At 39.8% G+C, this 27,450-nt stretch overlaps 1 protein-coding gene across 2 annotated transcripts in view; it reads right to left on the reverse strand.

Annotated features, from left to right (window-relative positions):
- Window positions 1–2,333: 2,333 nt before the first annotated feature.
- ifngr1l (interferon gamma receptor 1-like) overlaps window positions 2,334–27,450 on the reverse strand; it is a 41,660-nt gene continuing 16,543 nt past the window's right edge. Inside the window, exons 2-8 of one of the 2 annotated variants that reach the window (XM_062057986.1) lie at window positions 15,877–16,003; window positions 14,400–14,471; window positions 11,720–11,901; window positions 11,470–11,657; window positions 6,941–7,100; window positions 3,127–3,242; window positions 2,334–3,054 (exon numbers count right to left, since the gene is read on the reverse strand). In XM_062057986.1, the coding sequence (XP_061913970.1) occupies window positions 2,782–3,054; window positions 3,127–3,242; window positions 6,941–7,100; window positions 11,470–11,657; window positions 11,720–11,901; window positions 14,400–14,471; window positions 15,877–16,003 (1,118 nt within the window). In that variant the 3' untranslated portion in view covers window positions 2,334–2,781. The remainder of the gene's footprint in view (window positions 3,055–3,126; window positions 3,243–6,940; window positions 7,101–11,469; window positions 11,658–11,719; window positions 11,902–14,399; window positions 14,472–15,876; window positions 16,004–27,450) is intronic. The other variant, XM_062057987.1, reaches the window with a different exon arrangement.

Raw genomic sequence — 27,450 nt, forward strand, 5'->3', positions numbered from 1 at the left:
ATTTAGTAACACACGTGTAGTGACACACGTGTAGTAACACACATGTAGTGACACACATGTAGTGACACACATTTAGTAACACACGTGTAGTGACACACGTGTAGTGACACACGTGTAGTGACACACGTGTAGTGACACACGTGTAGTGACACACGTGTAGTAAAACACGTGTAGTGACACACGTGTAGTGACACACGTGTAGTGACACACGTGTAGTGACACACGTGTAGTGACACACGTGTAGTGACACACGTGTAGTAACACACGTGTAGTAACACTCATGTAGTAACACACGTGTAGTGACACACGTGTAGTGACACACGCGTAGTGACACACGCGTAGTAACACACGCGTAGTGACACACACGTAGTGACACACGTGTAGTGACACTCGTGTAGTAACACACGTGTAGTAACACACGTGTAGTGACACACGTGTAGTAACACACGTGTAGTAACACACGTGTAGTAACACACATGTAGTAACACACGTGTAGTAACACTCATGTAGTAACACACGTGTAGTGACACACGTGTAGTGACACACGCGTAGTGACACACGCGTAGTAACACACGCGTAGTGACACACACGTAGTGACACACGTGTAGTGACACTCGTGTAGTAACACACGTGTAGTAACACACGTGTAGTGACACACGTGTAGTAACACACGTGTAGTAACACACGTGTAGTAACACACGTGTAGTAACACACGTGTAGTAACACACGTGTAGTAACACACGTGTAGTAACACACGTGTAGTAACACACGTGTAGTAACACACATGTAGTAACACACATGTAGTAACACACATGTAGTAACACACATGTAGTAACACACATGTAGTAACACACGTGTAGTAACACACGTGTAGTAACACACATGTAGTAACACACGTGTAGTAACACACGTGTAGTAACACACGTGTAGTAAAGTGAAACTTCTACTGTCTTCTTGTCTGAGTGAATTGAAGTAACAGCAGCTTCTTAATTTGACACGTTGGCTTTAATGGAACTAACTTCTGTACAACAATCTTACACACAACTAACTACACTTTAGTCTCACACCTGCTCTCTGATGGAAACACATTGTAGTCAAACATGCATGTTTCTATGGTTATCATCACCAAAGACTAACATGCATGCTTCTATGGTTATCATCACCAAAGACTAACATGCATGTTTCTATGGTTATCATCACCAAAGACTAACATGCATGTTTCTATGGTTATCATCACCAAAGACTAACATGCATGTTTCTATGGTTATCATCACCAAAGACTAACATGCATGTTTCTATGGTTATCATCACCAAAGACTAACATGCATGTTTCTATGGTTATCATCACCAAAGACTAACATGCATGTTTCTATGGTTATCATCACCAAAGACTAACATGCATGTTTCTATGGTTATCATCACCAAAGACTAACATGCATGTTTCTATGGTTATCATCACCAAAGACTAACATGTATGCTTCTATGGTTATCATCACCAAAGACTAACATGCATGTTTCTATGGTTATCATCACCAAAGACTAACATGCATGTTTCTATGGTTATCATCACCAAAGACTAACATGCATGTTTCTATGGTTATCATCACCAAAGACTAACATGCATGTTTCTATGGTTATCATCACCAAAGACTAACATGCATGTTTCTATGGTTATCATCACCAAAGACTAACATGCATGTTTCTATGGTTATCATCACCAAAGACTAACATGCATGTTTCTATGGTTATCATCACCAAAGACTAACATGCATGCTTCTATGGTTATCATCACCAAAGACTAACATGCATGCTTCTATGGTTATCATCACCAAAGACTAACATGCATGCTTCTATGGTTATCATCACCAAAGACTAACATGCATGTTTCTATGGTTATCATCACCAAAGACTAACATGCATGTTTCTATGGTTATCATCACCAAAGACTAACATGCATGTTTCTATGGTTATCATCACCAAAGACTAACATGCATGTTTCTATGGTTATCATCACCAAAGACTAACATGCATGTTTCTATGGTTATCATCACCAAAGACTAACATGCATGTTTCTATGGTTATCATCACCAAAGACTAACATGCATGTTTCTATGGTTATCATCACCAAAGACTAACATGCATGCTTCTATGGTTATCATCACCAAAGACTAACATGCATGTTTCTATGGTTATCATCACCAAAGACTAACCTGACAATGTCCCTCCATTGCTGGGCTAAATTAGTGTAAGGTGCTTTCAACACAAACAAACATTTGAGTGGAAATAGAAATTGGAAGTTCCAGTTTGTTGTTAGCCATTAAACAGGAAGTGCATTTTCAAGAGAAATAATAGAAATATATTCACAGCTTGAATACAATATGAAATAAATACATGTTGAATAAGCCCCGCCCACAGTCCCATTGAGGGGAAGCAAGGTGAGTGCAGGTAAGACATGAAGCAGACTTGCTGCAGGTTCTAACACCCTTCCTTCCTCACTTTGAGTCAGCAGCAAGTCAACTTGTAGTAAATCTGCCTTCCACTTGCTAAAATGAAGTTAAATGTCAATGCAATCTTCCACGTCTGACTCCTATTTGACTTTGGACTCCTAACAGCTCCATCATTTCCACGTCACAGGATCATCTATTCTAGGTGCGTCCTTTCATCTTCCTGAGATGCAAGAAGACAAGGGGCGTGTCCCTCACTCAGGGGCGTGTCCCCCACTCAGGGGCGTGTGATTGGCTGAGACAGCAGGTGCATGCTAGCATAAAGTCTCACCTGCTGCTAGACAGCACAACGTTTCTCATAAGGGTTGAATGAGTCCAGCAGGTCTTCCTCCAAGTTGTCCCCGCCCATGTAACCCTCCTCCTCCTCCTCCTCCTCCTCCTCCTCCTCCTGCTCCTCCTCCTGCACATCGGCGTCAGGCTCGCCGCTGGGGTTGCTGAGCAGTTCTTGGTCGTGCAGAGAGGACACGCTGCAGGTGACTTCAGGAACGTGGGCCGCCTCCTGGACAGGTGTCAGGGTGCAGGTGTTGGTGTTGGGATTGTGGCTGACCTCCTGAGGAACACACAACAGAGCAGAGCTGGGGAGGCAGTACCAACACCAGACTGCGGGGGAACATCAACGCACCAGTGAGGATGGAGGATCAAAGGAGGCTTTGGTGTGTTGTCTGCAGCACATGATGAAGACCATGGCGACACCAGCCAGGACCAGCAGGGACACCAGCACAGAGACAACCACCACTTCTGAAGCAAATCACATCACAGGCTTTTTACACCTTGGAAATCAACTTCACGTAAAACACTCTTTGTACCTCAACTTCCTGTCCCTCAACTTCCTGTCCCTCAACTTCCTGACATGTATTCTTGCATAGTCACATCATGCACGCTCAAAGTTGACATGTATTCTTGCATAGTCACATCATGCACACTCAAAGTTGACATGTATTCTTGCATAGTCACATCATGCACACTCAAAGTTGACATGTATTCTTGCATAGTCACATCATGCACACTCAAAGTTGACATGTATTCTTGCATAGTCACATCATGCACACTCAAAGTTGACATGTATTCTTGCATAGTCACATCATGCACACTCAAAGTTGACATGTATTCTTGCATAGTCACATCATGCACACTCAAAGTTGACATGTATTCTTGCATAGTCACATCATGCACACTCAAAGTTGACATGTATTCTTGCATAGTCACATCATGCACACTCAAAGTTGACATGTATTCTTGCATAGTCACATCATGCACACTCAAAGTTGACATGTATTCTTGCATAGTCACATCATGCACACTCAAAGGACAATCACACAAAACCATTCTAAGGAATCCAACACAGGGAACTGGTTCTCAGCAAGAACTGGTTCCCACACTGTGGGACTCAAACCACTACGATCTAACTTCCTTCAAAAGCCTGCACAGGACTCACATTTCAAACTGTTTTAATGCGTAACATTTTTAATATTGATCATTTGATTATTTGTTGTTGTTCAGTGTCTTGAAAAGACCTTATTACCATGTACCGTGTTTTTCGGATTATAAGTCGCAGTTTTTTTCATAGTTTGGCCGGGGGTGCGACTTATACTCTGGAGCGACTTACAGTATGTGTGAAATGATTAACACATTAGCGTAAAATATCAAATAACATGATTGATCTCATTCACGTAAGAGACTAGACGTGTATCAGCAATCGTCACACACACATGTCAACCAATACACATTTGGCGGGGGCGGCTCATGGCACAAGTGCATTGTGGGTCATGGCAGAAGTGCATTGTGGCTCATGGCAGAAGTGCATTGTGGGTCATGGCACAAGTGCATTGTGGGTCATGGCAGAAGTGCATTGTGGGTCATGGCAGAAGTGCATTGTGGGTCATGGCAGAAGTGCATTGTGGGTCATGGCAGAAGTGCATTGTGAAGAAAAAGATGCTACCTGCTACTACTTCCGTACCAAAGAAAATGGATCATTTCAACATTGGCGGTAACTTACAAAAACTGAGAAGGACTGAACAAAAATGGCAGCAAAAAGGACATCACAAACTGCAGGTTACAAGCTGGAAGAAGTGAAACATGCAGCAGAAAACGGCAATCGAGCAGCAGAAAGAAAGTTTGGAGTAAGTGAGAAACTTGTAAGGGACTGGCGACTTATACTCTAGTTCAGGGGTCACCAACACGGTGCCCGCGGGCACCAGGTAGCCCGTAAGGACCAGATGAGTAGCCCGCTGGCCTGTTCTAAAAATAGCTCAAAGAGCAGCACTTACCAGTGAGCTGCCTCGATTTTTTAAATTGTATTTATTTACTAGCAAGCTGGTCTCGCTTTGCCTGACATTTTTAATTCTAAGAGAGACAAAACTCAAATAGAATTAGAAAATCCAAGAAAATATTTTAAAGACTTGGTCTTCACTTGTTTAAATAAATTCATTAATTTTTTTACTTTGCTTCTTATAACTTTCAGAAAGACAATTTTAGAGAAAAAATACAACCTTAAAAATGATATTAGGATTTTTAAACACATATACCTTTTTACCTTCTGTTTTTTTTACGCAGAATATTTGTGAAATATTTCTTCAAACCTATTATGATTAAAATTCAAAAAATTTATTCTGGCAAATCTAGAAAATCTGTAGAATCAAATTTAAATATTATTCCAAGGTCTTTTGAATTTTTTTTTGAATTTTTGTTCTGGAAGAAATAATGATTAGTGTTTGTTATAAATATAGCTTGGTCCAATTTGTTCTATATTCTAACAAAGTGCAGATTGGATTTTAACCTATTTAAAACATGTCATCAAAATTCTAAAATTAATCTTAATCAGGAAAAATTACTAATGATGTTCCATAAATTATTTTTTTAATTTTTTCAAAAAGATTCGAATTAGCTAGTTTTTCTCTTCTTTTTTCGGTTGAATTTTGAGTTTTAAAGAATCGAATTTGAAGATAAACTATGTTTCAAAATTTACTTGTCATTTTTTTTCGTGTTTTCTCCTCTTTTAAACCGTTAAAATAAGTGTAAACATCATTAATTATTAATAATAACATAGAGTTAAAGGTAAATTGAGCAAATTGGCTATTTCTGGCAATTTATTGAAGTGTGCATCAAACTGGTAGCCCTTCGCATGAATCACTACCCAAGAAGTAGCTCTTGCTTTCAAAAAGGTTGCTGACCCCTGCACTAGTGAGACTTATATAAGTTTTCTTCCTTCTTTATCATGCATTTTCGGCCGGTGCGACTTATACTCCGGAGCGACTTATAATTTGAAAAATGCGGTACTAGTCTTATTTTAGGGAGCTTTTAACGCAAATGCTTGAAATGTAGAAAGTAGTGATGGGTCCGGCAACACCGATGCATCGGCGCATGCGTCGAGCTCATAGAGCGATACCCTGTGTCGGTGCGCGTATCGCTTTTAGAAAGTCACGTGACCGAACACGAGCTGTTTTGGTCACGTGACCGCTCATGAGCTTTTCTGGTCACGTGACCGCTCATGAACTGTATCGCACTGACGCCTGCGCGCCAAACTGTGTTTATTAGGAAGCGGCGCAATGCGTGTTGTTGACGAACACCATTAGGGCCGCTTGTTGTCACTGTCACTCAAAGTTGCATTTCAAAATTACACAGAATAAATGTGTTTATTTTGTTTAGAATTCAGATGGGTTTGATTTGGTGCGCGGCATATATTGGCTGTGCGGCGCACGGTGTGCGCGGAGGACGCCTGAGCACTGCGCAATTGCGCAGGCGCGCACCTTAGAGGGAATGTTGCTCACAGGGCACAGAGGAGGCGTCAGTGCGATACAGTTCGCGTATCGGTCACGTGACCAAAGCAGCTCATGATCGGTCACGTGACTTTCTAAAAGCGGTACGCGCACCGACACAGGGTTTCGCTCTATGAGCTCGACGCATGCGCCGATGCATCTGTGTTGCAGGACCCATCACTACTGTTACTAGAGAAAGTACAGGAATGACGGCGTGGCGAAGTTGGTAGCGTGGCTGTGCCAGCAATTGGTTACTGGGGTTCAATCCCCACCTTCTACCATCCTAGTCATGATACATGTTCACATTATTTGACTGTATCTAAAAAATATATTTTTATTTAAATGAAGATATGAAATAATCCTAAATGAAATACAATGACTTGGTTTATATTATTGTATATACTAGGTCATAATATCAGTGTCAGTTGAGTCGGTCCATAGGTTGCCTGTAGGGATTTTTAATGTCCAGCAGATGTCAGTATTTAGTGACACAGTATCGACACAGTATCAATACAGTTTTGCAATGTGTCGAAACGCTTCATGAGGCCTCATCAACCCATCACTAGTAGAAAGTAAAACTAAAAGTATTGACATTATTGCCGCCATTGAAAAAGGGGAACATGTGACATAGTCCAAAGTGTTTGATGGCACACAATAGAATGAAAGGACTTTGTACTCAACTGTTTCCCTTCATTGGCAGTGCGCAGTAGTCCTGCGTTCCGTCAACCTTCATTTTGTTCAGCACGCCCCTGATGGTCACACAATGCTTTTCCTGCTGGGGGTCCACCGGGAGCATCTTCTCACACACTCGCTCAGAGCAGCTCAGCTCGGCAAACTGCTTCTGCACCACACCAGCAGACACTTTTTTCATTGCTAGTACTATTATTCTCACTACTTTGCTACTACTATTATTCTCACTACTTTGCTAGTACTATTATTCTCACTACTTTGCTAGTACTATTATTCTCACTACTTTGCTACTACTATTATTCTCACTACTTTGCTAGTACTATTATTCTCACTACTTTGCTACTACTATTATTCTCACTACTTTGCTACTACTATTATTCTCACTACTTTGCTACTACTATTATTCTCACTACTTTGCTAGTACTATTATTCTCACTACTTTGCTAGTACTATTATTCTCACTACTTTGCTACTACTATTATTCTCACTACTTTGCTAGTACTATTATTCTCACGACTTTGCTAGTACTATTATTCTCACGACTTTGCTACTACTATTATTCTCACTACTTTGCTAGTACTATTATTGTCACTACTTTGCTAGTACTATTATTCTCACTACTTTGCTACTACTATTATTCTCACTACTTTGCTACTACTATTATTCTCACTACTTTGCTAGTACTATTATTCTCACTACTTTGCTAGTACTATTATTCTCACTACTTTGCTAGTACTATTATTCTCACTACTTTGCTAGTACTATTATTCTCACTACTTTGCTAGTACTATTATTCTCACTACTTTGCTACTACTATTATTCTCACTACTTTGCTACTACTATTATTCTCACTACTTTGCTAGTACTATTATTCTCACTACTTTGCTAGTACTATTATTCTCACTACTTTGCTAGTACTATTATTCTCACTACTTTGCTAGTACTATTATTCTCACTACTTTGCTAGTACTATTATTCTCACTACTTTGCTAGTACTATTATTCTCACTACTTTGCTACTACTATTATTCTCACTACTTTGCTACTACTATTATTCTCACTACTTTGCTACTACTATTATTCTCACTACTTTGCTACTACTATTATTCTCACTACTTTGCTACTACTATTATTCTCACTACTTTGCTACTACTATTATTCTCACTACTTTGCTAGTACTATTATTCTCACTACTTTGCTAGTACTATTATTCTCACTACTTTGCTACTACTATTATTCTCACTACTTTGCTAGTACTATTATTCTCACTACTTTGCTAGTACTATTATTCTCACTACTTTGCTACTACTATTATTCTCACTACTTTGCTACTACTATTATTCTCACTAGTTTGTTAGTACTATTATTCTCACTACTTTGCTTTGAATTGATTTCATTTCTTTCATATTAGAGTTTTGTGTGGTCAATTGTTGTAAAGCATTTAGTGTAGCAGCCTGCCTGCATATGTAAAGTGATATAAAGTGGAACCTGGATTTACGAACTTACACGGTTCTGGAACATGGTTCATACGTTGGAAAGTTTGTGTAGTAAAGTAGAATTCCCCATAAAAATCAATGTAAACATAAATAATTGGTCCTCGACTCCTCAACAAAAGTCCCTGTATTAGTAAAAAACTGCAAACTTTGAAAACATTTTAATGTAAATATATTGTGCAAATACAGTATATATTGTGTATATATATATATATATATATATATATATATATATATATATATATATATATATATATATATATATATATATATATATATATATATATATATATATATATATATATATATATATATATATATATATATATATATATATATATATATAAAGCATGTAAGTCTGTAATCTTTGTCATAGGTACCTGTAGTTCTGGACCAGCCTGGCAGGGATTTTGACCCACTCCTCCATATAAATCCTTTAGGTCTTGGTGTTGAATGGTGAAAACAGAAACTCTGATAATTGCTCCCGATAAAAAGATGCCCCTGATGAAGACCTCCCTTGGTGCATCTGCCCCTGATGAAGACCTCCCTTGGTGCATCTGCCCCTGATGAAGACCTCCCTTGGTGCATCTGCCCCTGATGAAGACCTCCCTTGGTGCATCTGCCCCTGATGAAGACCTCCCTTGGTGCATCTGCCCCTGATGAAGACCTCCCTTGGTGCATCTGCCCCTGATGAAGACCTCCCTTGGTCTTGTGTTGGATCAGTCCAAGTCTTTGGAGGGTCACTGTTGTCAACTGACCAAAAACTGCTTCTATCACCTCAGAAATATTTCTAAAGTGAGAAATTTGCTGTTAAAATTGAATCTGGAATTTAGACTTCGACTTCCTTTTCATTGTCATTCAAATGTGAACTTTACAGCACAGATAAGAAGGACATTTCCTTACATAAGCTCATGGTAGTGCAGGATAAAAAAGCAATAAGGTGCATATATAAATAAATAAATAACTTACTGTACAGATAAATATATTGCACTTTTTCACATGCGTCCACGTTTATGGATGTATGTTATATTGTCTTTTTTATTCCAGCGAGTTCATCCATTTTGGGGGGAGTTGAGGGGGTCATTGAATTATGATGCGTTCAAGAGTCTTACGGCCTGATCATTCACGTTCTTTTCATCTGGTATTGACTATTGCAGTTCTCTTTTCAACAAGTCAACGCTGAAGAGACTTCAGACGGTACAAAATGCAGCTGCCAGACTTTGGACCTGGACCTGCCCATTTGGTCCAGTCCTCATTGGCTTCCAGTCAAACTCCGCATTGACTTGAAGATTTTAGTCCTGACTTTCCGTGTGTTGCATGGTGGGGCCCCTCAGTACATCACTGACTTGTTCAGGGCGCAGCCTCCGGTCTTCAGGCCAGGGTCTTCTAAAGATCCCAAAAACTCATTTTAAAACCCTGGCATTCCAGACTATAGCTTCCAGACTCTGGGACAACGTGCACCAGTCCCTCCGTGATCTTGACTGTGTTGACTCTTTCAAGAAACATTTGCATGATTCTCTTTTTTAGTAAAGATTTTAGTGAATGCACCTTTTAACTATCAATTTTAATCCACTTTGTATCCTTTTTGTGTTGTTGTTTTCATTGAATTGTTGTTTTACTTCACCTATGTTGTGTACAGCACTTTGTGACTTGATCTGTGAAAAGTGCTTTATAATTCAAATGTACTTACTTACTTGTTGCGGGGCAATATAGACCTTCGGCTCTTTCCAAAGATGTTCACTTGGGTTCAGGTCTAGAGACTCTCAGCCATTCCAGGACCTTGAGATGCTTATTACAGAGCCACTCCTTAGTTGTCCTGGCTTTGAGTTTGGTGTGGTTGTCATGCTGGGAGCCACGACCCGTCTTCAATTCTCTTACTGGGGGAAGGAGATACATCACCAAGATCTTGCGATGTATGGCCACATCCGTCAATACGAAGCAATCGTCCTGTCAGCTTTGCAGAAAAGCACCCCCAATGAATGTTGTTTCCACCTTTGTACTTCACGGTTGGAATGGTGTTCTTGGGATTGTACTCATCCTTCGGCGGGTGGAGTTTAAATTCTTGTCTCATCCGACCACATGACCTTCTCTCATTCCTCATCTGGATCATCGTGGTCATTGCCAAACTTCAAAGGGGCCTTGACATTCGCTGCAGGATTTGAATCGGCGTAGTGTGTTACTGATCGTTTTCTTTACGAGACTGTGGTCCCAGCTCTCTTCAGGTCATTGACCAGGTCCTGTCTGGGCTGATCCCTCACAGTCCTCATGATCAAAAGTCCTCCACGAGGGGAGATCTTGCATGGATGTCTTGAACTTCAATTTTCTAATAAACACGCCAACATTTGTTGCCTCCTCACCTATTGTCCTGAAGCCCATCCCAGCCTTGTGCAGGTCTACAAGTTGAGATCTGATGTCCTCACACAGGTCTCCAGTCTTGGCCGTTGTGCAGAGGTTGGAGTCTGCTTGATTGTGTGTGTAGACAGGTGTCTTTATACAGTTAACGATTTCGCACAGGTGCAGTTAATACAGGTAATGAGTAGAGAGCACAAGGATTTCCTAAAGAAAAGCCTAACAGGTCTGTGAGAGCCGGAATTCTAACTGCTTGGTCGGTGATCAAATACCTATGTCATGCAATAAAATGCAAATTAATAATTCAAAAATGTGATTTTTGCTTTGGGTTCTGTCACTCACCGTTGAAGAGTGATAAAGATTACAGACTTCTACATGCCTAAATGTCAACACGCACACACACACTAAAGTCTCGTTGGTATGCTCCAGAACGTTAACCACCATGTTGCTACAATAAAACAAATTAAAAAAGGGATAATTATTTGACCTTGTGTCTGCGAATATTTGAGACATTGTTGAACACCCTGGGAGTTTTGGCGAGATAAACAAGCACTGGCGTCACATAGCCACCGCTAGCGCAAGCACACACTAGCAGTATACTCAAGTGTGCCATGTAGAGGTTTGTCAACCGAAAAGGTCGTAAATGGAGGTTCCACTGTGATTGATTGATGTGGCCCACCTGGTTGATGGTGACATCGTATTTGAAGACAGGCAGAAGGTCGTCGGGCTGCTCGTGCCTCTTCTTCTTTCTGCTTCCGGACTGGGAAGAAAGTTTCTGGTGGTATAAGAGCCACGGATGCTGGAAGCTGAGCAGGACAGAGTGATCCTGCTGTTCCAACACGGTCACAGGCGGCAGGTCCAAAGAACCTAGAAAGCAACAGGACTAAGTCACTCCTCTTCAGAAACCACAAACATTTCTTTCAGCTCACAGATCTGGCTGGCTGGAGAATTCCTGTAGTAGCTGAAGTCAATGCCATCGGCTGGAGCGGGCTCGGACTGGTTCTCTCCGAGGACGGCGGTCACGGTTAGGGAGTAATCGTTGTCCGGGTCCGAGAGAAAAGACACGTCAGCTTGGAGGTGGGGCGGGTCCACCCACAGTGGGGCAATGCGTCTGGAGAGTCAGAACAGATGGACATTAAAAGCAATTCTTCTTGTCATCACCAGTGTTTCATCTTGGCTTGTCACCAATATCAATAGTCCTCATCTGTGTATTTCCACCACTTATTCCATACCACCATGAATGAATGCACTACTTGATTGAAAAGTGCTTCAAGTGCTACAACTTCTTATTGCACAGAATTTCAATGGCAACTCTCCATTTAAAAAAAGACCAGCAGTGGCCCAGAGCCTCCGGTATATCAAAACAAACAATACTGTGCTCATAAATAACTATTTTACATTCCAAGAAATAACAGCAGAGCCTTCAAGTAAATAAAACAAATAATATTGTTCTAAATATTCTTGTAGCGCGACATCATCATATCTGCTAATAAAAAGGCTAAATCATAATTAAAGACAAATATTCTTATATTCAAATATCCATCCTTTTCTCATGATGTAATGCCTGTTGTTCTGTTTCCATTGTTGCTGTATTTGTTATTTCATTTGTACAATGTGCCACCCGCCATAATAAGCGTTCAGCAAACGGCCCCCAGGCCACACTTTGCCTTCCTAGTGAAAAAGGTCAAGCAGTGGTGTTCAAAGTGTGACAAAAGAGTGTCTAAGCTGTGTGTTCTTCGCACTCATGGCCGTAGGAAAGGTAAACCGGCATGCTTCTGCAGGTTTTCTGCATGTTATGGTAATGCACACTCCCTGGGCTTGTGGTGGCGGATCTCAGTCGCACAACAAAGACGTTTGTGGCGGCTTACAGGACTGTCTCAGAAAATTAGAATATTGTGATAAAGTCCTTTATTTTCTGTAATGCAAGTAAAAACATGAAAATGTCATCCATCCTGGATTCATTACACAGCAACTGAAATATTGCAAGCCTTTTATTATTTGAATATTGCTGATTATGACATACAGCTTAAGAAAACTCAAAAATCCCATCTCAAAAAATTAGAATATTTCCTCAGACCAAGTAAAAAAAAAAAGATTTATAACAGCAAAACAAAATGAAACATTTGAAAATGTCAATGAATGCACTCAGTACTTGGTTGGGAATCCTTTTGCACGGATGACTGCACCAATGTGGCGTGGCATGGAGCCAATCAGCCTGTGGCATTGCTGAGGTGTTATGGATGCTTCAATAGCTCATTTGCATTATTGTCTTTCAGCTTCTTCTTCACAATACCCCACAAATTCTCTATGGGGTTGAGGTCAGGGGAGTTGGCAGGCCAATGGAGGACAGTAATGCCATGGTCAGTACACCAGTTACTGCTGGTTTTGCCACTGTGGGCAGGTGCCAGATCATGAAATCATCCTCTCCATCTGTTGAAAAGCTCTATGAACCCCATAGAGAATTTGTGGGGTATTGTGAAGAAGAAGCTGAAAGACAATTGTGAAGAAGAAACTGAAAGACAATAATGCAAATGAGCTATTGAAGCCTCCATAACACCTCAGCAATGCCACAGGCTGATTGGCTCCATGCCACACCACATTGATGCAGTCATCCGTGCAAAAGGATTCCCAACCAAGTACTGAGTGCATTCATTGACATTTTCAAATGTTTCATTTTGTTTTGCTGTTATAAATCTTTTTTTTTACTTGGTCTGAGGAAATATTCTAATTTTTAGAGATAAGATTTTTGAGTTTTCTTAAGCTGTATGTCATAATCAGCAATATTCAAATAATAAAAGGCTTGCAATATTTCAGTTGCTGTGTAATGAATCCAGGATGTATGACATTTTTGTTTTTTTTAATTGCATTACAGAAAATAAAGGACTTTATGACAATATTCTAATTTTCTGAGACAGTCCTGTATATATGACTAGCGTGTAAATGTTTCATACATTCACTTTGTTGCTCACCACAAATAGATTTTGGGCTACCAGTTTTCCTTTGCTCATAAACACATGACACACCTGGTCTGCCAGACAATAAGAAGACAGAGTAGTAGTGTTGCCCACTTAGTAACTGTACAGCTAGACTGTACTGGTAATCACTTCTGTTGGGTACTTTTTCAAAAAAGGGAGAAAATATAGTGAATAAATGTAGGACCGCAACAACTAATTGATTAAATCGATGATTAAAATAGTTGCCTATTAAAGGCCTACTGAAAGCCACTACTAGCGACCACGCAGTCTGATAGTTTATATATCAATGATGACATCTTAACATTGCAACACATGCCAATACGGCCGGGTTAACTTAGAAAGTGACATTTTACATTTCCCGCCACACTTCTGGTTGAAAAACTCCTTTGGATATGATTTATGCGCGTGACGTCACAAAATCCACGGAAGTGGTCGGACCCCATCGGACCCGATACAAAAACCTCTTGTTTTCTTCGACAAAATTCCACAGTATTGTGGACATCTGTGTTGGTGAATCTTTTGCAATTTGTTTAATGAACAATGGAGGCTGCAAAGAAGAAAGCTGTAGGTGGGATGGATCGGTGTCTTAGCGGCTAAGTACAACACTTACAGCAACACAACAAGGACTACTTACCCTGATAGCAGACGCCTAGCCGATGCTTGCCGCCAAACCCACGGGTGAAGTCCTTCGTCGCGCCGTTGATCGCTGGAACGCAGGTGAGCACGGGTGTTGATGGGAAGATGAGGGCTGGCTGGCGTAGGTGGAGCGCTAATGTTTTTATCATAGTTCTGTGAGGTCCGGTTGCTAAGTTGCTAAATTAACCTTAGCGTCGTTAGCAACAGCATTGTTAAGCCTTACCAGGCTGAGAATGTTTAACCGTGTAGTTACATGTACATGGTTTAATAGTATTGTTGGTCTTCTGTCTATCCTTCCAGTCAGGGGTTTATTTATTTGGTTTCTATCTTCATTTGAGAACGATGCTAGCACGTTAGCTCAGTAGCTAAGTGTGTCACCGATGTATTGTCTTGGAGATAAAAGTCACTTTAAATGTCCATTTCGCGTGCTCGACTCTCATTTTCAAGAGGATATAGTATCCCAGGTGGTTTAAAATACAAATCTGTGATCCACAATAGAAAAAGGAGAGTGTGGAATCCAATGAGCCAGCTTGTACCTAAGTTACGGTCAGAGCGAAAAAAGATACGTCCTGCACTGCCTCTCAAGTCCTTCACTGTAACGTTCCTCGTCTACGAATCTTTCATCCTGGCTCAAATTAATGGGGTAATCATCACTTTCTCGCTCCGAATCTCTCTCGCTCCATTGTAAACAACGGGGAATTGTGAGGAATACTAGCTCCTGTGACGTCACGCTACTTCAAATTGTGAGGAATACTAGCTCCTGTGACGTCATGCTACTTCAAATTGTGAGGAATACTAGCTCCTGTGACGTCACGCTACTTCCGCTACAGGCAAGGCTTTTTTTTTATCAGCGAGCAAAAGTTGCGAACTTTATCGTCGATATTCTCTACTAAATCCTTTCAGCAAAAATATGGCAATATAGCGAAATGATCAAGTACGACACATAGAATGGATCTGATATTCCCGTTTAAATAAAAAAAAATCATTTCAGTAGGCCTTTAATTTAGTCATGGATTGGTTGGATGTATGCTATGTGCATGCGCAGAGGTTTTAATTTTTATTTTTTTTAATTAAACTTTTTTTTGTATTATTATTTTTTTTAATAAACCTTTATTTATAAACTGCAACATTTACAAACAGCTGAGAAACAATAATCAAAATAAGTATGGTGCCAGTATGCTGGTTTTTTTCCAATAAAATACTGGATAGGATAGAAATGTAGTTTGTCTCTTTTATCCGATTATTAATCGATTAATCGAAGTGATAATCCACAGATTAATCGATTATCAAATTAATCGTTAGTTGCAGCCCTAAATAAATGTGTTTGTACACGCTTTGCATCACAGCCAAATATGCTAATTTAGCAGTAATGCTATTTCATCACCAAATTGGGGAAAAAAAACATTGCCCTCCCTGGTACCATACCACAAAAAACAAAATGACCCTACTATAAAAAATGAAATAAAAACACTCACCCATTCGAGTCCGACACCTGGCCGACATCCACCCTGAATTGGAGTCCTGGAGGCAGGGAGTCGTAGTTCCACACCACTTTGTTCCTCAGGTTGCCGCAGTGCAGCGTCACGTTGCTAGGGGGCGCCACTGCAGACAAGTTTAGGATCCATCAAAGAGTTTTCACCCATTTCTGGTTGGAAGTGCAGACTTTGTAAGTCCATCAAACTACAGCAGGGTGACCACACCTTTTCTGCAGGCCAGATCCTTTCAATGTAGCAAGTGGAGGGGATCATTCATAAACATCATTTATATTGATGAAAGAGAGGTAAAGATGTTTAATGCTAATACTAGCATGTTTAACACACTTTCATGAAGACCAGAATATAAGTTGGTGTGATTGTGATTGATTGGAATCAGACAGTAGTGATGAGAACCTCCACATTTTACAATGGAGGACAACAAAAGTCCTCCTTCCTTCCTTCAGACAGTAGTGATGAGAACCTCCACATTTTACAATGGAGGACAACAAAAGTCCTCCTTCCTTCAGACAGTAGTGATGATAACCTCCACATTTTACAATATAGGACAACAAAAGTCCTCCTTCCTTCCTTCAGACAGTAGTGATGATAACCTCCACATTTTACAATGGAGGACAACAAAAGTCCTCCTTCCTTCCTTCAGACAGTAGTGATGATAACCTCCACATTTTACAATGGAGGACAACAAAAGTCCTCCTTCCTTCCTTCAGACAGTAGTGATGAGAACCTCCACATTTTACAATGGAGGACAACAAAAGTCCTCCTTCCTTCCTTCAGACAGTAGTGATGAGAACCTCCACATTTTATAATGGAGGACAACAAAAGTCCCCCTTCCTTCAGACAGTAGTGATGATAACCTCCACATTTTATAATGGAGGACAACAAAAGTCCTCCTTCCTTCAGACAGTAGTGATGAGAACCTCCACATTTTACAATGGAGGACAACAAAAGTCCTCCTTCCTTCCTTCAGACAGTAGTGATGATAACCTCCACATTTTACAATGGAGGACAACAAAAGTCCTCCTTCCTTCCTTCAGACAGTAGTGATGAGAACCTCCACATTTTACAATGGAGGACAACAAAAGTCCTCCTTCCTTCGGACAGTAGTGATGATAACCTCCACATTTTACAATGGAGGACAACAAAAGTCCTCCTTCCTTCAGACAGTAGTGATGAGAACCTCCACATTTTACAATGGAGGACAACAAAAGTCCTCCTTCCTTCAGACAGTAGTGATGAGAACCTCCACATTTTACAATGGAGGACAACAAAAGTCCTCCTTCCTTCAGACAGTAGTGATGAGAACCTCCACATTTTACAATGGAGGACAACAAAAGTCCTCCTTCCTTCCTTCAGACAGTAGTGATGAGAACCTCCACATTTTATAATGGAGGACAACAAAAGTCCTCCTTCCTTCAGACAGTAGTGATGAGAACCTCCACATTTTACAATGGAGGACAACAAAAGTCCTCCTTCCTTCCTTCAGACAGTAGTGATGAGAACCTCCACATTTTACAATGGAGGACAACAAAAGTCCTCCTTCCTTCCTTCCTTCAGACAGTAGTGATGAGAACCTCCACATTTTACAATGGAGGACAACAAAAGTCCTCCTTCCTTCGGACAGTAGTGATGATAACCTCCACATTTTACAATGGAGGACAACAAAAGTCCTCCTTCCTTCCTTCAGACAGTAGTGATGATAACCTCCACATTTTACAATGGAGGACAACAAAAGTCCTCCTTCCTTCGGACAGTAGTGATGATAACCTCCACATTTTACAATGGAGGACAACAAAAGTCCTCCTTCCTTCCTTCAGACAGTAGTGATGAGAACCTCCACATTTTACAATGGAGGACAACAAAAGTCCTCCTTCCTTCCTTCAGACAGTAGTGATGATAACCTCCACATTTTACAATGGAGGACAACAAAAGTCCTCCTTCCTTCCTTCAGACAGTAGTGATGAGAACCTCCACATTTTACAATGGAGGACAACAAAAGTCCTCCTTCCTTCCTTCAGACAGTAGTGATGAGAACCTCCACATTTTACAATGGAGGACAACAAAAGTCCTCCTTCCTTCAGACAGTAGTGATGATAACCTCCACATTTTACAATGGAGGACAACAAAAGTCCTCCTTCCTTCCTTCAGACAGTAGTGATGATAACCTCCACATTTTACAATGGAGGACAACAAAAGTCCCCCTTCCTTCAGACAGTAGTGATGAGAACCTCCACATTTTACAATGGAGGACAACAAAAGTCCTCCTTCCTTCCTTCAGACAGTAGTGATGATAACCTCCACATTTTACAATGGAGGACAACAAAAGTCCTCCTTCCTTCCTTCAGACAGTAGTGATGATAACCTCCACATTTTACAATGGAGGACAACAAAAGTCCTCCTTCCTTCCTTCAGACAGTAGTGATGAGAACCTCCACATTTTACAATGGAGGACAACAAAAGTCCTCCTTCCTTCCTTCAGACAGTAGTGATGATAACCTCCACATTTTACAATAGAGGACAACAAAAGTCCTCCTTCCTTCCTTCAGACAGTAGTGATGATAACCTCCACATTTTACAATGGAGGACAACAAAAGTCCTCCTTCCTTCCTTCAGACAGTAGTGATGAGAACCTCCACATTTTATAATGGAGGACAACAAAAGTCCTCCTTCCTTCAGACAGTAGTGATGAGAACCTCCACATTTTACAATGGAGGACAACAAAAGTCCTCCTTCCTTCAGACAGTAGTGATGAGAACCTCCACATTTTACAATGGAGGACAACAAAAGTCCTCCTTCCTTCAGACAGTAGTGATGATAACCTCCACATTTTACAATGGAGGACAACAAAAGTCCTCCTTCCTTCAGACAGTAGTGATGATAACCTCCACATTTTACAATGGAGGACAACAAAAGTCCTCCTTCCTTCCTTCAGACAGTAGTGATGATAACCTCCACATTTTACAATGGAGGACAACAAAAGTCCTCCTTCCTTCCTTCAGACAGTAGTGATGAGAACCTCCACATTTTACAATGGAGGACAACAAAAGTCCTCCTTCCTGTCCAATACCACATGAAAGTTTGTCATACTCCTTTTTATACACTTTACAAGAAATACTAACTCCCTAGCTTGCTAGCTTCCTGAGACTCTTATTTTGTTAGTGCAGGCAGGATGGAGCAGGGCTTTTATTGTGAAGACAGGAACCGTGCAGTCGGTCTTTAGAGTTTTGCTGGCAGGTACGGTGCGAGAGTCTGTTGAAATAAAAAGTGTTTCTCGCCTTCCTGTCGGTCATTTTTTTAATTACTTGTGGTTTATTGAAACTACAGCAGCTAGTAAAGTTACAGACATGATGTGTTGTATTTAAGGCTAAAAGTAAAACATTAGCAGCTAGTAAAGTTACAGACATGATGTGTTGTATTTAAGGCTAAAAGTAAAACATTAGCAGCTAGTAAAGTTACAGACATGATGTGTTGTATTTAAGGCTAAAAGTAAAACATTAGCAGCTAGTAAAGTTACAGACATGATGTGTTGTATTTAAGGCTAAAAGTAAAACATTAGCAGCTAGTAAAGTTACAGACATGATGTGTTGTATTTAAGGCTAAAAGTAAAACATTAGCAGCTAGTAAAGTTACAGACATGATGTGTTGTATTTAAGGCTAAAAGTAAAACTACAGGAGCTAGTAAAGTTACAGACATGATGTGTTGTATTTAAGACTAAAAGTAAAACATTAGCAGCTAGTTAAGTTACAGACATGATGTGTTGTATTTAAGACTAAAAGTAAAACATTAGCAGCTAGTAAAGTTACAGACATGATGTGTTGTATTTAAGGCTAAAAGTAAAACATTAGCAGCTAGTAAAGTTACAGACATGATGTGTTGTATTTAAGACTAAAAGTAAAACATTAGCAGCTAGTTAAGTTACAGACATGATGTGTTGTATTTAAGGCTAAAAGTAAAACATTAGCAGCTAGTAAAGTTACAGACATGATGTGTTGTATTTAAGGCTAAAAGTAAAACATTAGCAGCTAGTAAAGTTACAGACATGATGTGTTGTATTTAAGACTAAAAGTAAAACATTAGCAGCTAGTAAAGTTACAGACATGATGTGTTGTATTTAAGACTAAAAGTAAAACATTAGCAGCTAGTTAAGTTACAGACATGATGTGTTGTATTTAAGGCTAAAAGTAAAACATTAGCAGCTAGTAAAGTTACAGACATGATGTGTTGTATTTAAGACTAAAAGTAAAACATTAGCAGCTAGTTAAGTTACAGACATGATGTGTTGTATTTAAGGCTAAAAGTAAAACTACAGGAGCTAGTAAAGTTACAGACATGATGTGTTGTATTTAAGACTAAAAGTAAAACATTAGCAGCTAGTAAAGTTACAGACATGATGTGTTGTATTTAAGACTAAAAGTAAAACATTAGCAGCTAGTAAAGTTACAGACATGATGTGTTGTATTTAAGGCTAAAAGTAAAACTACAGGAGCTAGTAAAGTTACAGACATGATGTGTTGTATTTAAGGCTAAAAGTAAAACTACAGGAGCTAGTAAAGTTACAGACATGATGTGTTGTATTTAAGGCTAAAAGTAAAACTACAGGAGCTAGTAAAGTTACAGACATGATGTGTTGTATTTAAGGCTAAAAGTAAAACATTAGCAGCTAGTAAAGTTACAGACATGATGTGTTGTATTTAAGGCTAAAAGTAAAACTACAGGAGCTAGTAAAGTTACAGACATGATGTGTTGTATTTAAGGCTAAAAGTAAAACTACAGCAGCTAGTAAAGTTACAGACATGATGTGTTGTATTTAAGACTAAAAGTAAAACATTAGCAGCTAGTAAAGTTACAGACATGATGTGTTGTATTTAAGACTAAAAGTAAAACATTAGCAGCTAGTAAAGTTACAGACATGATGTGTTGTATTTAAGACTAAAAGTAAAACATTAGCAGCTAGTTAAGTTACAGACATGATGTGTTGTATTTAAGGCTAAAAGTAAAACATTAGCAGCTAGTAAAGTTACAGACATGATGTGTTGTATTTAAGACTAAAAGTAAAACATTAGCAGCTAGTTAAGTTACAGACATGATGTGTTGTATTTAAGGCTAAAAGTAAAACTACAGGAGCTAGTAAAGTTACAGACATGATGTGTTGTATTTAAGACTAAAAGTAAAACATTAGCAGCTAGTAAAGTTACAGACATGTGTTGTATTCAAGACTAAAAGTAAAACATTAGCAGCTAGTTAAGTTACAGACATGATGTGTTGTATTTAAGGCTAAAAGTAAAACATTAGCAGCTAGTAAAGTTACAGACATGATGTGTTGTATTTAAGGCTAAAAGTAAAACATTAGCAGCTAGTAAAGTTACAGACATGATGTGTTGTATTTAAGGCTAAAAGTAAAACATTAGCAGCTAGTAAAGTTACAGACATGATGTGTTGTATTTAAGACTAAAAGTAAAACATTAGCAGCTAGTAAAGTTACAGACATGATGTGTTGTATTTAAGGCTAAAAGTAAAACATTAGCAGCTAGTAAAGTTACAGACATGATGTGTTGTATTTAAGACTAAAAGTAAAACATTAGCAGCTAGTAAAGTTACAGACATGATGTGTTGTATTTAAGGCTAAAAGTAAAACATTAGCAGCTAGTAAAGTTACAGACATGATGTGTTGTATTTAAGACTAAAAGTAAAACATTAGCAGCTAGTAAAGTTACAGACATGATGTGTTGTATTTAAGGCTAAAAGTAAAACATTAGCAGCTAGTAAAGTTACAGACATGATGTGTTGTATTTAAGACTAAAAGTAAAACTACAGGAGCTAGTAAAGTTACAGACATGATGTGTTGTATTTAAGACTAAAAGTAAAACATTAGCAGCAAATTTACAACAAATGTTTGCCATGACTTCAGAGAATGAAGCGCATAGAAGAAAAGCTCATTTCAAACATCAACATTCAAGGACAACTTTAAAACAAATGGACTGCATTATGCCGAGGGTGAACTTTGGTGGAGGAGGAATTATGGTGTGGGGTTGTTTTTCAGGAGTTGGGCTGAGCCCCTTAGTTCCAGTGACAGGAACTTTGAATGCTCCAGGATAGCAAAACATGTTGGACAATTCCATGCTCCCAACCTGGTGGGAACAGTTTGGAGCGGGCCCCTTCCTCCTCCAACATGACTGTGCACCCGTGCACAAAGCAAGGTCCATAAAGACATGGATGACACTTGATGAACTTGACTGGCCTGCACAGAGTCCTGACCTGAACCCGATAGAACACCTTTGGGATGAATTAGAACGGAGACTGAGAGCCAGGCCTTCTCCACCAACATCAGAGTGTGACCTCACCAATGTGCTTTTGGAAGAGTGGTGGGAAATTCCTATAAACACACTCTGCAACCTTGTGGACAGCCTTCCCAGAAGATATAAACACACTCTGCAACCTTGTGGACAGCCTTCCCAGAAGATATAAACACACTCTGCAACCTTGTGGACAGCCTTCCCAGAAGATATAAACACACTCTGCAACCTTGTGGACAGCCTTCCCAGAAGATATAAACACACTCTGCAACCTTGTGGACAGCCTTCCCAGAAGATATAAACACACCCTGCAACCTTGTGGACAGCCTTCCCAGAAGATATAAACACACTCTGCAACCTTGTGGACAGCCTTCCCAGAAGATATAAACACACTCTGCAACCTTGTGGACAGCCTTCCCAGAAGATATAAACACACTCTGCAACCTTGTGGACAGCCTTCCCAGAAGATATAAACACACTCTGCAACCTTGTGGACAGCCTTCCCAGAAGATATAAACACACTCTGCAACCTTGTGGACAGCCTTCCCAGAAGATATAAACACACTCCACAACCTTGTGGACAGCCTTCCCAGAAGATATAAACACTCTGCAACCTTGTGGACAGCCTTCCCAGAAGATATAAACACACTCCACAACCTTGTGGACAGCCTTCCCAGAAGATATAAACACACTCCGCAACCTTGTGGACAGCCTTCCCAGAAGATATAAACACACTCCGCAACCTTGTGGACAGCCTTCCCAGAAGATATAAACACACTTTGCAACCTTGTGGACAGCCTTCCCAGAAGATATAAACACACTTTGCAACCTTGTGGACAGCCTTCCCAGAAGATATAAACACACTCCACAACCTTGTGGACAGCCTTCCCAGAAGATATAAACACACTCTGCAACCTTGTGGACAGCCTTCCCAGAAGATATAAACACACTCCACAACCTTGTGGACAGCCTTCCCAGAAGATATAAACACACTCCGCAACCTTGTGGACAGCCTTCCCAGAAGATATAAACACACTCCGCAACCTTGTGGACAGCCTTCCCAGAAGATATAAACACACTTTGCAACCTTGTGGACAGCCTTCCCAGAAGATATAAACACACTTTGCAACCTTGTGGACAGCCTTCCCAGAAGATATAAACACACTCTGCAACCTTGTGGACAGCCTTCCCAGAAGATATAAACACACTCTGCAACCTTGTGGACAGCCTTCCCAGAAGATATAAACACACTCCGCAACCTTGTGGACAGCCTTCCCAGAAGATATAAACACACTCCGCAACCTTGTGGACAGCCTTCCCAGAAGATATAAACACACTCTGCAACCTTGTGGACAGCCTTCCCAGAAGATATAAACACACACTGCAACCTTGTGGAGTGTTAGACTTAGATTGGTCACATCTAGTCTTAGACTTAGATTGGTCACATCTAGTCTTAGACTTAGACTGGTCACATCTAGTCTTAGACTTAGATTGGTCACATCTAGTCTTAGACTTAGATTGGTCACATCTAGTCTTAGACTTAGATTGGTCACATCTAGTCTTAGACTTAGATTGGTCACATCTAGTCTTAGACTTAGACTGGTCACATCTAGTCTTAGACTTAGACTGGTCACATCTAGTCTTAGACTTAGATTGGTCACATCTAGTCTTAGACTTAGATTGGTCACATCTAGTCTTAGACTTAGATTGGTCACATCTAGTCTTAGACTTAGATTGGTCACATCTAGTCTTAGACTTAGATTGGTCACATCTAGTCTTAGACTTAGATTGGTCACATCTAGTCTTAGACTTAGACTGGTCACATCTAGTCTTAGACTTAGATTGGTCACATCTAGTCTTAGACTTAGATTGGTCACATCTAGTCTTAGACTTAGACTGGTCACATCTAGTCTTAGACTTAGATTGGTCACATCTAGTCTTAGACTTAGATTGGTCACATCTAGTCTTAGACTTAGATTGGTCACATCTAGTCTTAGACTTAGATTGGTCACATCTAGTCTTAGACTTAGATTGGTCACATCTAGTCTTAGACTTAGATTGGTCACATCTAGTCTTAGACTTAGATTGGTCACATCTAGTCTTAGACTTAGATTGGTCAGATCTAGTCTTAGACTTAGACTGGTCACATCTAGTCTTAGACTTAGACTGGTCACATCTAGTCTTAGACTTAGATTGGTCACATCTAGTCTTAGACTTAGATTGGTCACATCTAGTCTTAGACTTAGATTGGTCACATCTAGTCTTAGACTTAGATTGGTCACATCTAGTCTTAGACTTAGATTGGTCACATCTAGTCTTAGACTTAGATTGGTCACATCTAGTCTTAGACTTAGATTGGTCACATCTAGTCTTAGACTTAGACTGGTCACATCTAGTCTTAGACTTAGACTGGTCACATCTAGTCTTAGACTTAGACTGGTCACATCTAGTCTTAGACTTAGACTGGTCACATCTAGTCTTAGACTTAGACTGGTCACATCTAGTCTTAGACTTAGATTGGTCACATCTAGTCTTAGACTGGTCACATCTAGTCTTAGACTGGTCACATCTAGTCTTAGACTGGTCACATCTAGTCTTAGACTTAGATTGGTCACATCTAGTCTTAGACTTAGATTGGTCACATCTAGTCTTAGACTTAGACTGGTCACATCTAGTCTTAGACTTAGATTGGTCACATCTAGTCTTAGACTTAGACTGGTCACATCTAGTCTTAGACTTAGATTGGTCACATCTAGTCTTAGACTTAGATTGGTCACATCTAGTCTTAGACTTAGATTGGTCACATCTAGTCTTAGACTTAGATTGGTCACATCTAGTCTTAGACTTAGATTGGTCACATCTAGTCTTAGACTTAGACTGGTCACATCTAGTCTTAGACTTAGATTGGTCACATCTAGTCTTAGACTTAGACTGGTCACATCTAGTCTTAGACTTAGATTGGTCACATCTAGTCTTAGACTTAGATTGGTCACATCTAGTCTTAGACTTAGATTGGTCACATCTAGTCTTAGACTTAGATTGGTCACATCTAGTCTTAGACTTAGATTGGTCACATCTAGTCTTAGACTTAGATTGGTCACATCTAGTCTTAGACTTAGATTGGTCACATCTAGTCTTAGACTTAGATTGGTCACATCTAGTCTTAGACTTAGACTGGTCACATCTAGTCTTAGACTTAGACTGGTCACATCTAGTCTTAGACTTAGATTGGTCACATCTAGTCTTAGACTTAGATTGGTCACATCTAGTCTTAGACTTAGATTGGTCACATCTAGTCTTAGACTTAGATTGGTCACATCTAGTCTTAGACTTAGATTGGTCACATCTAGTCTTAGACTTAGATTGGTCACATCTAGTCTTAGACTTAGATTGGTCACATCTAGTCTTAGACTTAGACTGGTCACATATAGTCTTAGACTTAGACTGGTCACATCTAGTCTTAGACTTAGACTGGTCACATCTAGTCTTAGACTTAGACTGGTCACATCTAGTCTTAGACTTAGATTGGTCACATCTAGTCTTAGACTGGTCACATCTAGTCTTAGACTGGTCACATCTAGTCTTAGACTTAGATTGGTCACATCTAGTCTTAGACTTAGATTGGTCACATCTAGTCTTAGACTTAGACTGGTCACATCTAGTCTTAGACTTAGATTGGTCACATCTAGTCTTAGACTTAGATTGGTCACATCTAGTCTTAGACTTAGACTGGTCACATCTAGTGTTAGACTTAGACTGGTCACATCTAGTCTTAGACTTAGACTGGTCACATCTAGTCTTAGACTTAGATTGGTCACATCTAGTCTTAGACTTAGATTGGTCACATCTAGTCTTAGACTTAGATTGGTCACATCTAGTCTTAGACTTAGATTGGTCACATCTAGTCTTAGACTTAGATTGGTCACATCTAGTCTTAGACTTAGATTGGTCACATCTAGTCTTAGACTTAGACTGGTCACATCTAGTCTTAGACTTAGACTGGTCACATCTAGTCTTAGACTTAGACTGGTCACATCTAGTCTTAGACTTAGATTGGTCACATCTAGTCTTAGACTTAGATTGGTCACATCTAGTCTTAGACTTAGATTGGTCACATCTAGTCTTAGACTTAGACTGGTCACATCTAGTCTTAGACTTAGACTGGTCACATCTAGTCTTAGACTTAGACTGGTCACATCTAGTCTTAGACTTAGACTGGTCACATCTAGTCTTAGACTTAGACTGGTCACATCTAGTCTTAGACTTAGACTGGTCACATCTAGTCTTAGACTTAGATTGGTCACATCTAGTCTTAGACTGGTCACATCTAGTCTTAGACTGGTCACATCTAGTCTTAGACTGGTCACATCTAGTCTTAGACTGGTCACATCTAGTCTTAGACTGGTCACATCTAGTCTTAGACTTAGATTGGTCACATCTAGTCTTAGACTTAGACTGGTCACATCTAGTCTTAGACTTAGACTGGTCATATCTAGTCTTAGACTTAGACTGGTCACATCTAGACTTAGACTTAGACTGGTCACATCTAGTCTTAGACTTAGATTGGTCACATCTAGTCTTAGACTTAGACTGGTCACATCTAGTCTTAGACTTAGATTGGTCACATCTAGTCTTAGACTTAGATTGGTCACATCTAGTCTTAGACTTAGATTGGTCACATCTAGTCTTAGACTTAGACTGGTCACATCTAGTCTTAGACTTAGACTGGTCACATCTAGTCTTAGACTGGTCACATCTAGTCTTAGACTTAGATTGGTCACATCTAGTCTTAGACTTAGATTGGTCACATCTAGTCTTAGACTTAGACTGGTCACATCTAGTCTTAGACTTAGACTGGTCACATCTAGTCTTAGACTTAGACTGGTCACATCTAGACTTAGACTTAGACTGGTCACATCTAGTCTTAGACTTAGACTGGTCACATCTAGTCTTAGACTTAGATTGGTCACATCTAGTCTTAGACTTAGACTGGTCACATCTAGTCTTAGACTTAGATTGGTCACATCTAGTCTTAGACTTAGATTGGTCACATCTAGTCTTAGACTTAGATTGGTCAAGGTGTGCACTGACTTCCGTTGAGACAAAATTGGTGTGCTTTGCAAATGCAGACTTTCTTACTTCTTATGTTTTGGCCAGGCTTTGTTTGTCTGTTAGCAACATAAGTCAAAGAGTTAAGTAGCAACATAAGTCAAAGAGTTAAGTAGCAACATAAGTCAAAGAGTTAAGTAGCAACATAAGTCA

The sequence above is a fragment of the Entelurus aequoreus genome, linkage group LG09, assembly GCF_033978785.1.
Source record: "Entelurus aequoreus isolate RoL-2023_Sb linkage group LG09, RoL_Eaeq_v1.1, whole genome shotgun sequence".
Classification (NCBI taxonomy): Eukaryota; Metazoa; Chordata; class Actinopteri; order Syngnathiformes; family Syngnathidae; genus Entelurus; species Entelurus aequoreus.